Source organism: Bos javanicus, chromosome X, assembly GCF_032452875.1.
Source record: "Bos javanicus breed banteng chromosome X, ARS-OSU_banteng_1.0, whole genome shotgun sequence".
In the NCBI taxonomy this organism is placed as follows: domain Eukaryota; kingdom Metazoa; phylum Chordata; class Mammalia; order Artiodactyla; family Bovidae; genus Bos; species Bos javanicus.
In genome coordinates, this window is record NC_083897.1 from 36,830,239 (window position 1) to 36,843,027 (window position 12,789).

At 42.4% G+C, this 12,789-nt stretch overlaps 1 protein-coding gene across 1 annotated transcript; it reads right to left on the bottom strand.

Annotated features, from left to right (window-relative positions):
* Positions 1-913: 913 nt before the first annotated feature.
* On the bottom strand, positions 914-10,857 carry SPRY3 (sprouty RTK signaling antagonist 3). Its single transcript, XM_061408885.1, has 2 exons — positions 10,342-10,857; positions 914-4,887 (listed from the first exon to the last, which is right to left on the bottom strand). The coding sequence occupies exon 2, from the start codon at positions 4,782-4,784 to the stop codon at positions 3,918-3,920; it is 867 nt and encodes a 288-aa protein (XP_061264869.1). The 5' UTR covers positions 4,785-4,887; positions 10,342-10,857; the 3' UTR covers positions 914-3,917.
* Between the last annotated feature and the right edge of the window lie 1,932 nt (positions 10,858-12,789).

A 12,789-nucleotide genomic window follows, 5' to 3' on the forward strand; every position in this document is an offset into this window, starting at 1 on the left:
GAATGCACTCAATATAATCAGTGAGCTTGAATGTTAACAGCTCCAACCAATCTTAAGTTCCAAACATAGATTTAGTTCTACTTTCTGCAGAAAGGAATTGAATTAATTTCCTGGGTCTTTAAAGAGAAGGCCAAATAAACTCTTACCCTCTTGAGCAAAGTAAAAACACTTCCCTACTGGCTCCATATCATAAGCTGATTGAGAAATGGTAACTGGCTGCAAACCAAACATGTTTTCAAAGCAGGAAGTGGAGATCTGTAATGGCTCCATTTTGGGAAGCAAGATAGCTAATATATGATGTCTATAACTATTGCTTCACTCCTAACATAGGAGCATGTGTGTTTCAACTCTTAGGGTGCAGGTGGACTGAAGTTAGGGAAAGAACCATTCACCATTTGAGGTTTATTATACCACGAAGGTTTATACTATGCTCCAAACTTCTATACCTGACTCTGGAGTCAAACAGCCTAGGTTCACATCTCAGTTTCAGCATTTACAAGCTTTGTTACCTTTGGCAAGTCATTTAACCCCTCTGTACTTCAGTTTCTCATTTGTAAAATAGCAATCATAATACTACATACATTGTAGAGTTGTCTTGAGGATTAAATGAGCTAAATAGGCAATGTGCTTGAAATAGTGCTTAGCACAGAGTAAGCACTATGCAAGTGTTCACTATATTTATTTTAGCTATTGTGATGATGAAAGATGGGCTAGAACCAAAAAAAAAAAAAAAGGCTCTTGGCTAAAGCCATATGAAATGTATCAAGGGACCAATATGTGGAAAGCAATAGATTTAGGGGATAATAGATGATTTAACTGCAAAAAAATGCTAAGCAGGAAACACCCTCTAAATATTCCTGTTTATACAGTACATGACACAAAGTATAAAAATAATGAAAACAGAGCCTCTCTGTAGGATTTAGAGTTCTTTCGTATATATTTTAAATATACATGTGATACATTAAAATATATAGAGTTGTGTGAATATATATTTACATATGTATATGTAAATATATGTATATATATATCACTGAAGGGCTACATATGCACACTCACTCACATGTCCGTGTGCATACCCCAACAGGACCCATCTATACGTAAACCAGATGCAGTCCATATCAGGCCAACTTGGACGCAAATGAAAGCCCTAATTCAGCAGACTGCAGATTGCAACTACATTTGAATAATCCTCCAGTTCCTTCTACCAAGTGTAAGGCCATTTAGAAATACACTGAGAAGAGCTCCTCTGGGTGTATGGCAAAGCCCAGGGCCCCTCTGGCAGTGCACAATTTGCCTGAGTAAGGACTGCAGGATTGAGATATCAAGGAGCTAGCTATCAAGGAGAAGGGACTTGTGTTATGTTGGACCCTGAAACTAATAAGCAAACATCAATAGACTAACTTTAGCTCCAAGAACAAAGCACTAGTGTCATAGAATCCTTATATATCTCAGCTTTAAGCAAATTTCAGGCAGAAGCGAAGAGAAATGTGTGTTGCTATTCATCACCATCCAGTGTGACCCAGAGAACTGGGCCCAGCTTTTAGGTGTAGATAAGTTCAAAGGTCAATCAGGCAGACTTGGAAGATAAAAAGAAGTTACTTAAAATGGAAGGACTTGAAAGCAACAGAAGAGGTGGTTTGGGTTTATAAATGTTCCAAGAAGCCAAACCTTGTATATGGCACCATTTGCAGCAATATCATTAACATTATTAATAATCATCAATAACATATTTATATATACAAAAATAGAGCAAAGCAATTCTATAAGAGGAGGTGAAAGTGAAGGTGAGGGTCTCTGCAGCTCAAATGTCAGTACACTTCAGGAAGATTCAGAACCAACGAAGACTGAGTGGCACATATTTCTACAGTATATAGCCAAGAAGGGGACATCAAAGTGTTCCCTTTTCCTTCCCCCTGTGTAGGACTATACATTTCTCCCCACCTTTCCACGCTGTAATACATATCCATGCACACTTTAAAAGAGATGATGATATAGAGAGTCTGGAAGTCTCAAACTAAGTTGGAGCACCTTGGTTTCAAGCAAGTGCCCTTCATCTTTGAATTCCTTAGTGAATTTTGGATTCACTGACAGAGGGAAACTGTTATCTAATTCTTGTCTTTTAACAGCAGTCCTTAAGAGCCTGCCATCACCACTGCAGCCTTTTCCCATTGAAGGCGAATCATAGCACAGGCTCTTAGTATTTTTTTTTTTTTAACAGAAGTCAGTTCTCTGCATTATACATCTTTCATCTCAGTTTTTCACTGTTGCTGAAATTTAGGTTCTCAGGCAACTGCCATTGCAGACAAAGCCAACAGCAAGCACAGTGTGTGCAGCAAAGGGTAGGTGCAATGGCGAAGATACAGCTTAATTAGGGCTTCCTTAAGCTTTTCTTTTCCACACTTGAGCTTCTGTAAGATGACAGAGCCAAAGGTGATGTCCACTGGGGGAAGCCTTGACAACTGAAATGAAGTTAGCTACCCACTATGCCCCACATAAAGACCACCACACCAGGTTGGCATGATTCCTGAAGACTGAATGGGTATGGCTTTCTGTCATTGTTAATAGAGTCCTAGGAGAAATTTTCCATGACTTAATGTGGTGCAGTGTAGAGAATATTGAACCAGGAGTCAGAAGGCCTGTATTCCAGGCCCAACTCTATGAACTCTGTGTGCGACCTCGGGCAAATCTCTTCCTAATTCTAGGCCTCAGTTTTCCCATCTGTAAAATAAGGGCATTGAACTAGATTAACAGTTAAGATTCCTCCCAGCTCTAAAGTTTTATGACTTTTTATGTCCATTATTAAGGCCTGAGCCATGCAGTCTCAGGGCAGTTAGCTTCTAAGAAAGAACAGACCTCTGTAATATCCTTTGCTTTGTTCATTTAGCTATAAAGCACGTCTGCCTTTGGCACTTGGGTCAGACATACAAAGTTACGAGCATCCTGGTTTACTATCCTACTCAGCATGCTAGTGGAATCTGGTGATTATTGGGAAAGGGAGTAAAACTTCAACTCATTAAACCTGGAAATAGAAGCTAAGTTTGCCTCATATGCTCATAAACTGGTGAGTGTGGTTATGAGTGCACACACACTATTGCTAGTGATCAGTTCATTACAGTAATCAATTTCACTTAATAAAAATTAGTAAATAGTATAACATAGCAAAGTTTGGTGTCAAAGGAAACACCGATGGAAAAAAACAGCACTTCTTGACGTGTTAGAGAAACAGGCAAGAGAAGACATAAAACTGATGGAACACAATAGAAATACCTGCAGAGAAAGGATTAGTCAGAGAGAGAAGGAAGGAAGGAGAAGGTAGGGAGAGAAAAAAAAAGAGAGGAAAGTTAGAATTAGAGAGGGCGAGAATGAAGTGGAAAGGAGTACAAAACAGAGTTAACACAAGAAGGGGAGGAAATGAGAGAGAGAAAAGACAAACAAGAGAAGGGCAGTAAACAGGGAGAAGGGGTCAGATTCCCTGGAATATTGAACACTGTTCCACATGGACCTGTGAAAACCATCTAACAGGAAAGCTTCCAAAGGCACTGTGGAAAGCAGAGTGATGCTCAGAGCCTGCATCGAGAGGTATCATGTTGGGGAGCCCCTAAACCTCCACATTGCTGGCTCTGTCAGCCCTCAGTGTCCAAATCCTCATGCTTCTACATCACCTGAATTGGCCATGACAGCCATAAAGGCTGAGATGGTAGGGTATAAAAAGATTTAGGGGGAGTGGGATAGATACTGTGAGAAAGAACAAGGCATCCTGTGCCAGGATGTACTTAGCCATTCCCCTGACACTGCAGGAACAAAACTGGTGAGCCCTAATTTTGGCTACTTTCCTCCTCATCCCCTTCTTCAAAGATGAGGCCTATGCTTTACTGACAGGGGCTAGGAGAAAGCTCTGGATCCCCTTGGTAGGAAGGTCATACAGACTTTTCCTGGGCCTTGGGGAAGGGCGCACTACCAGAAGAGATTTTTCTGCACACAGTGTTGGTGTGCCTCTTACAACGGCAGCCTGGTCGCCTGAGACTATCATAGCCCTGCTGGCACAGATGGAGGCATCCACGGGTAGGCAGGTAGCAGCACAGGCAGGGTAAGAAGAGGGAGATGAGGCTCATGGCTGCCCAGCGGACGAAGCAAGAGCCAGGCCCACAGGAGCAGGGCTCATCGGCGCAGTTGTCTTCATCGTCAGTGGAACAGTGGTAGAAGAGGCCCTTAACACAGCAGAGACAAGTGCCATAATCTAAGAGGCTCTCAGCAGAGCAAAGGCAACGCTGGTTGCATAGCCAGCAAGCGGGGAGAGGGCGAGCTGCTGTACAGAGGACACACTTGCAGCGCCCACACTCCTCACAGATGAAGAGGTGCTCACTGGGGTGCATGGCAGAGTGCTCAGCTTCTCCTTTCAGAGCACCATCAGCCTTTGGGTGGGCTCCGGTTCCAGGCTGGGTTCGGATGATGGACTGGCCTGAAGGTGAGGGCGTGATGCTGGCCAAGAGCCTTTGATCAGAGGCAGTGGTACTATGGGACATTGAGCTGGCAATGCTAGACTGGCTCAAATGCTGAGGCAAGGGCTGCAACTGATGGCACTGGCTGAGACTGCGGGGCAGAGCAGTGGGCATGGTAGCCAGGGACCAATCAGATTTGTGGGTTTGCACGATAAGGGAAGGACTGGAGAGGGCCTGTTTACAGGGAACTGGAGGACGGTCCACATAATCATTGCTAGCGTGAGTAGAGCGCAGCTGTTCAATGGGCAGAATTTGTTGGAAATCATCTGTCACTGCAGCATCCATTTTGCCTCGATTCTTGAGTTGTGAGTGGTTTTGGGTCAGGCTGGCACTTACGGTGATAAAGAGCCCTTATAGTTACATGGGTCTTAGGGCACATCAGAAAATCCTAGGAGAGAAAGAATAAAAACAATAAATAAGAACACATAGGCATAAGTACCTTGCAGGAAACCAACAAAGCTCAAGCCCCTGTCCCCAGCACTACCTTAAATCACTTTAGTCTTCATGTTACTCCCTGATTCTGTAATTGACCTCATCCATTTTTTTTTTACAGGCATGTCTGGTCTTCTCATCCAGACTATAAAGCACATTGGGAGCAAAGATCTGATTGTGGATTCCTTTTGTATTTCATCATATGACTAGAGTCATAGGAGCAGTTAGCTCATTCAGATGTTTCCTAACTGAAAAATCTAGGCCTTGAGCATCAAAATTCTAATAAAACTATCAAATGCAAAGGTCACATTTTGAGATTTTACAGAAAAACCCAAATGAATTTTTTGGCCAACCCTATATATATATATATATATATATATATATATATATATATATATATAATCAAAGCTTTCTTTTCAATGAAATTTATAAGCATAAATAAACAAATGATAAAGGACACTGTGATTCAATGAATATAGGCAAGCAAGCAAGCAAGACCCAATAATATTAATAGCAGAGATATGGCAAAGACACAGAGGGCAGAAATTAGACTATCTATAGAATAATGGGAAAAAAGGCTTCCTAAGAATATAAAAAATCCAAGACTAATCATCTTGCAGTTCTCCTCACTTCATAAGCTGCTTTAATTGATTGAGGAAGTAATTCTTTTAAATGGCGGCATGACTCCAGAATCAAACTTTTGTATACGCAGGAGTAACCCTAGTGATGGGGAACCATAAAAGAAGAGACCTGAATTAATTCAAATATCACCTGTAATTGTTCTTATTACGACCCTAAGTCAAGTCTATACTGATGGGATTTATTAGGCAGAATCTGCTTGGACTGCTTTTCTCTATCTTTACCTTATATAATAAACTGACTTTCTTAAAGAACAGCAATGCTTTTATACAAAATTTAACCTAAGCTGAATATCTGGAAAATATATTCTCTCCTGATTCGATTGAGCCTGGTACTGATAATGATGACCATGAGGAAAATACTGTTCCAACCGTAGATTATTGTTTTGCACCATCTGGAAGACGGACCAGCCTAAAAAGGAAACCTAAACAAAAATCTAAGACTCATCTTGGAGACATTAGGACCTAGGAAACACTAGCATGAATAAAGTATATATTTGAAATCCATCAGATTTCAGGCCTCCTCAAAAGAGATCGATTACTCACACTACTATATGGGATGGAAAGCTTGAATGAGTAATAGAAAGGAACAAGTGACAGAGGATAGTGCTTGATTAGGTTTCCATAAGCAAGCAAGCATGACACTGAAATGTGCCCAAAGCTCAATAGCAAGGAAAAAAAAAGATGTAGCTCATATAGGACTCAGTGGCTAATAATACAATCGGATTCATTGCCTTTTGAGGTTATATCCCAAAGCAAACCTATTTAGTTGAATTTGCATCTGCTCATTTTTTAAAAAGAAGATTTAGTTTGGTTAAAAATAACTTTTCTGCCACATCACATCAAAAAACCAGTCTGACTATAATTTCACTTTTTAGCTACTTGTTTCAGTGTTACTCAATACAGCATAAGAAAATGAAGATAAACACTATGGAGATTCTAAGACTCAAATATGCAACCTTTGTCAAATCACTTACTTCTTTGGGGCCTCAGTTCCACTATCTATATAATTATAGGGGTGGCCTAGGTGATTTTGAAGGACTCTGCCCCACTACGGTCTGTAATTATATAACTATACAATTGGACAAAAGAATTCTCTTCATACCTTCTGCATCTTCAGCCCTTGAGGGTAAACTGGGCAACATGCCCTTGTTTACCAGGGCATTCAAAAGCAAAATGGGTTGGACTCACAGCCCCCCTGAAGTCTTACACCCCTACCTTTGCTGTACTTTTGTTAAGACTCACAGTCCCAGCATTAGAAAGGAACAGGTAGTTTTCATTTGAACACCCAAATAAACAAAGACACAGTGTTCAGCCAGCTTGCAGAGTGTGTGGATCTAAGAGTCTTGGATTGGGAAGAGTCTTTTGACAACTGTATAAGAAATAAATGTATTCCCCATTGATGAGATAAATAATGTGTGGGGCCTTTCAAGCCCTTTACACTGTATAAAGAATAATGCATACACTGGATGCATTTTAGAGTCACTGATTTCCCAAAGGAAACTAGATTTGAACATACTGGAAATTCCAAGGATCAATAACTCAAAGGAAAGCATTCAAGGTCTTAACATTACAGGAGATAATCATATGGGATTCCAAGGATGTTACTAGATATCTCAGAGATTTGCCCAGAAGGTTGGAAGCTAAGCTTGGAGGAATTTAGGTCATAATAGAAATGACTCAGAACCATGAGGGGATTCTATCTTGGCAGCAAAAGGGTATACGGTGTTTAGGTTAAGAGAGTGTATTTGGATATTGATTAGACTGCTACAAGACTGGAGAGTTCAGATACTTGGTTGGGTGATTAAAGGAAGCTTTGGGCATCAGTCTGGGATGATGAACTACTACTGTCTTGCTTCCAGATAAGGGGATTGACAAGATGAACTCGGAAGGTTTCTTCCTGCTCTATAAAATCTTTCTGAGAATGAAGAGTGGAAGATCTGCAATATGGTGGGCAGTAGGACCTGGGTAAAATCAGGGTATTGAGGAGGATAAACCAGTATTGCATGACAATAAATTGTTTGCCATTCCGGATGTGCTGAATCCGATCTGGCTAACAGGATGAACTGAAATAGATACTGGAGGGGAAGGTAAGTGGGGGCGGGGTGGAGTGGAGAAACAAATAGACAGGAGGACTGCTGCAGCCCACAGATTAGATGAAAAACTACTACTACTGCCTGCATGTTTAGGATTCAGAAACCCACTCATTAAAGGGCCATTCATTGTGAGCAGCAACAGTGAAGCAATGGACTGTGTTGCAGGTCAATTCCATATTCTATGAAGTGAGAGAGAGAATATACATATCACATATTATGAACTAGGAGCCAAGGTGATTACAAGTCTTGGCTGCACATGGATGGGATCTAGTGATTTCTGTCACGTAGTGCCTCTGCAGTAATGAATGATGCATTGTAAACCCACTCCCATCTAGGTCCCTCTGGCCAGGTGCTCATAGCTTTCTCAACAGTGTTTCTGTAGCCCTGAAATTTGCTATGTTCAACCTAAACAGAAATGTCTTTTCTTATGCGAACGTGGGTACTCGAAAGCTAAATTCATTCAAGAAATGCTGTTTGTTAATGAAAGAAAAATGTCTTTTCTCCCTGGAACTGAAAAGCTGCCATGTTGAGACTAAAGTTGCAAACTTTCCTAGCTAAAGCTCTTCTATGCTAACCCCTTTAAGAGGCTTTTGATTTGGGTGATAAATCCTTTCTGATATGGTATGACTCAAGCTCGATTTCAAGGAAGAAGGGAGAAGAGAAGGCTGGCTCCTGTTTTCTCCTGTTCCTATGGGTTCAATGCTGTTTTGTACCTTACTGTGTAACGGCTCTGGGGTGTGTTGCTTTTTTTTTTTCTGTGCTCTGCTGTTATATACACTCGTTCTCAGAATAACCGAAAGCAAACATAGGGGGGATTTCTGCTATGGCTTTCTGTGTTTTCTTAGTTCTACTGTTCCAAAGTCTGCTCTCTCAAAATCCCTCTCTGTGCAAAAGCATTTGCATCTCTATCAAAGCACTCCCCCCTGACAAATACCAAGTTGTATATAGTTTACATTACTAACCTCTCAGCCACTGAGTGGGCCTCCCTCCTACCACATACATCTTGTTGGAGCTGCCAGGTTCTCACCACATTTAACTCTTAACTTGTCACTTTGCTACCCTAGTCCTATTCATTACCTTCAGTTTCATTAAGACACACAGCAGTTTATTTCCAACCAGAGGGTCTTGCAGTTGTAAGAGCTTGCCTTTTTAAAGATAGGGGTGTTTTAGTATAGTGATATTACAAGGAAAACTTGTAATATCAAGTGAATTCACAGACTTCTAATCCTGAAGAAAATGCTAGTTCTTCATTTAAGAAGTAGGAATCTTTCTTTAAGCCCCAAATTCTTTTATAAGAGACAGGAAACTGAGTTCTGGGTGACTGTGGGCAAGTGACTTCTGTTCCAGGCCTGTTTCTTCATCTGCAAAATGAGGAGGGGTATTAAAGGAAGGTTTGAAAAGTCCTTTCTTGTCCTTATGCTCTAAATTTTTATGCTGGGTTTGCTGGTTGTATTCCTCTGCCTCAGAAGTCTTTCATGAAGAATTGGTGCCCTTTCCCTCAGGTTCTTTACTTCCCCACTAACTCAACTTCTCAACTCTGACTCCAAGTCACCCAGATCACTCACTAACTAGATTGTTTCTCAGCTAGAGAGACCTAAAACAGAACACAAACAAAAGGCCAAAATGGATAGAATGGTACACCAAAGTCTTAGAAATTTTTATTTAGACGTTTAGGGAACAGGATTAATACTTCTCTGGGGATAAAAAGCTAGCCTGTGCCTTACCTGTATGTATGTATGCAGCTGACTTGTTGGGAACATGATTTAATACCTGGTATAGCCAAATTATATTACAGTGACGCTTTAATGCACCCAGAAAAGCAACAATAGTTTGCATTTCAAAATAGATTTTCCATTTAAGAGTTCAAGGTCTGTTTTCCATTCATCAAACATGGGTTTGCAGCATACTGAGGCTAGTGGCAATGATCATTAGACAAATGGAAAGGAGTGTGCACCACGGCCCTAGGTCCTATCAAACGTCTACTGGCTAACCAGATATGCTGACAGATTCTCACTGTGGACAAAATTTCCATATGCCACACAGAGACATGTGCACACACACCCCGGCCTGGATCCAAAGGTTTCTAAATCCTTGCTCTGACTCAATGTAAGTAGGGGGTTATGCCGTGTCAGCTTGCACCATTTCTACCCAGAGCAAGGTGATGTGATGAAATCTGAGCGATGCACAGCCCAGACTTGTGAGCCAATCGGAGACTAGCCCTGCACTGACAGGATGCCCGCTGGGCAGCCAGACTGGCCTCAGCACGGGTTCCCCCTATGTTCTCAGCTTGGGTGGTTAGGCTGCGCTACCCAGGGCTTAGGCAAGCCCCACAATTCACCTTAAGGTCAACAGCCTAGAAATTCCATTGACATCGGGGCTGTAGGAAGAGTGATTTCGAAGTTCCCTTTCGATTTAGCCATGTCTAACATGGATAGTTTTCTGCAAGGGGCTGTTTCATTGAAATCTCAGTTGAACGGTTTTCATTTTATTTCATCCATGCGCTTGAGCTTGTGCGCGTGCACAGACACGCTCTCTCTCTCTCTCTCACACACACACACACACACACACACACATACACAGAGAGACACACACATGCACGATGACGGGAATGAATGGCAATCTGTGCATTGCATAGAAAGGATTCTGAGGTCTTGAGGAGCTCATCGCTCAGCTTACCTTGAAGCAAGGTCTGAGCCATGCTGAGAGAAGCCGAACTCATGGTCCATCTGGCTCAAAGGACCTCTTCTTCTCCCGAGTCTTTAGGTTTCTCCACCTCTTTTCGGAAAGTCTGAATGAAAACTCCTTCCCTGGCAGTGGAGCCAGAAACAGAGATAGTTCTGTCTCGGGCTTTCTGACACAGCACAGAAAAGGGAAAGGGAGGAAGGGGAAAAGAGAGAGAGAGAGAGAGAAGGTGGCGCTGAGGAGGAGAGTCGGACTTGTAGTGGCAGATACTTTGTGTAGATTTTCCATGCAGATCTCAATCCTGATGCACGTATTCCCCAAAGAAAGCTCAGCAGGGTAAGTTGTTCACCTCCTCCTCTTTCTCCTCCTCCTATTTCTCCTCCCCGTCCTCCCCCGCCTCTTTCTCCTCCTCCTTCTCCTCCTCCTCCTCCTTTTTTTTCCCCTCCTCCAGCCTTTTCCTTCCCCTTCTCTTCCCCTCCCCCGCCCCTCCCCCTTCCCTCCTCTCTCTTCCCTCCTCCTCCTCCCCTGATGCCTCCGCCTCGGTCTCCCTTCCCATCTGACAGCTGAACCGAAGCCGCAGCAACTGCGGTGGGAGACCCGGGGTCTCTCGACAGAGCAAGAGATACCGCTAGGGTCCGATGATTTGTGTAGCTTCGGGGGCGTGGGTAGAGCGTCCGCAGAGAGATGAGCGGCGGGGTGGTTGGAGGCGGGAGGAAGGGGGGATGAGATCGCAGTGTGTGTGCAGCTTGCTCAGCGAGCCCGCTGTTTTGTGAATGTAGACATTTTCTCGAGGTCTTGTGAATGGGTTATACGGGAGGATGGGAGGGGAGAGATTTAATGCTCCTTGTTAGAGCCTCTCTCTCCGCCCCTCCCCACTCCCCAGCCTCCACCGCCCACCCCACCCCCCATTTGCTTTCCCGGAGCTATAGCTCTTAATGCTTGCCTAAGTGGCGTCATCCCAGCTGAAATTGAATCGACCCATTAGAACTCCCCATAGGAATTTCTGTATCCGGTCCCTGGGTAATGACTGAAACAGGATTTAAAGGGGAGTGGGGGTGGGGCGGAGAGGAACAATTTTAAGGAGTCCTCATTTAATATCTCTGCCAATTGCGGTCCTATCAAACCTTTCAGCCCTGATTGAGTGATCACAGCTTCAGCTGGAGAGACTGCACTTCCCCTTTGTTTCAGGGTCTCTCCCACCTCTTTTGCACATTCGTTCCCATTTTTTGAGCACTAATAATGATTATCCATCCATCATCCATTGAGGAACCATTCCTTTCCCTTTCTGGGTTGAGTATGTTATATATCCAGCAAATATTTGTCAGTGCCATCTTTTGTGCTTGTTATTGTGGATTCAATAAGGAAGACCAAATTCCTGCCTTCAGGGGGCCTCCTTGGGACTGCCAGGCTCCAGAAAATAATGAAGTTTTGGCCATTTTCTCTTCAAGTGAAGGACAAAGCTTTCTGGAAATGATCCTCAGTGCATATTTAATTCAATAGGAAAATGTCTTCCTCCTGGGCATGCAGACAGAAGCACTTGAATGAAAGCAAGCCTCATATTTAAAATAGATCTGATTTCAAGTCCTGCTTCAATGGACAAGTAGCAGGAGCTTGACCATCGACATTCTTAGGATACTTTGGTTACCCCATCTATAAAATTGAGATGGTGAATGGCGACAGTTCAGAGTAAAACAAACTGTGAGTTAGGAAACTCAAATTCTTAATCTTACTCTAACTCCTTGTGTGACCTTTGCAATTTACTTTCCCCTCTAGTGCCCCAATCTCTACATTTACATGAGGGTATCTGATTGGGAAATTGCTAAAGTCCCTTTTAAGCTCTGACATTATTTATACCCTCTCAGGAGGGTTAAGAAAACAAAAGAAATCGTGTGGGTCTGCATGTGCACGTAGCAGTGTCAAAGGTTCTCCAAACTGTTCCGTTCATGTGTATGTATGTGTGTGTGTGCACGCATACATACATATATATGAGTTTATGTGTGTGTATATATATAAATAGATACACACATTTCTAACCAAATCCACATCTCTACCCAATCAGAAATTCCAGTGAAGACATTTTCCTGTGTAAATTCTTCTCTTTTGTAGTTCAACCCTCTTCCTTACTTTTAACATTGACCTACACTTATCAAGATCACAAAAACCATTAAACTAATAAATACGTAGATTCATCAGCAGAAAAGGATAGATTTCCAGATATGTTCATTCATCCATTTACTAAACAGTTATTTACTGCATGTCAGCTACGTGCAATAGCTGTACTAACTAGATTCAGGTCGAACAGATCAGAGTTCACATTTTTGCTCCTCAATTTGTGAGCTATCTGACTTTGGGAAAATCAATTCACCTCTCCGGACCCTGTTTCTTCATCTTTAAAATAGAGATAACAGTATTTCCTACTTCACAAGATTGTGCTGTTTCCTA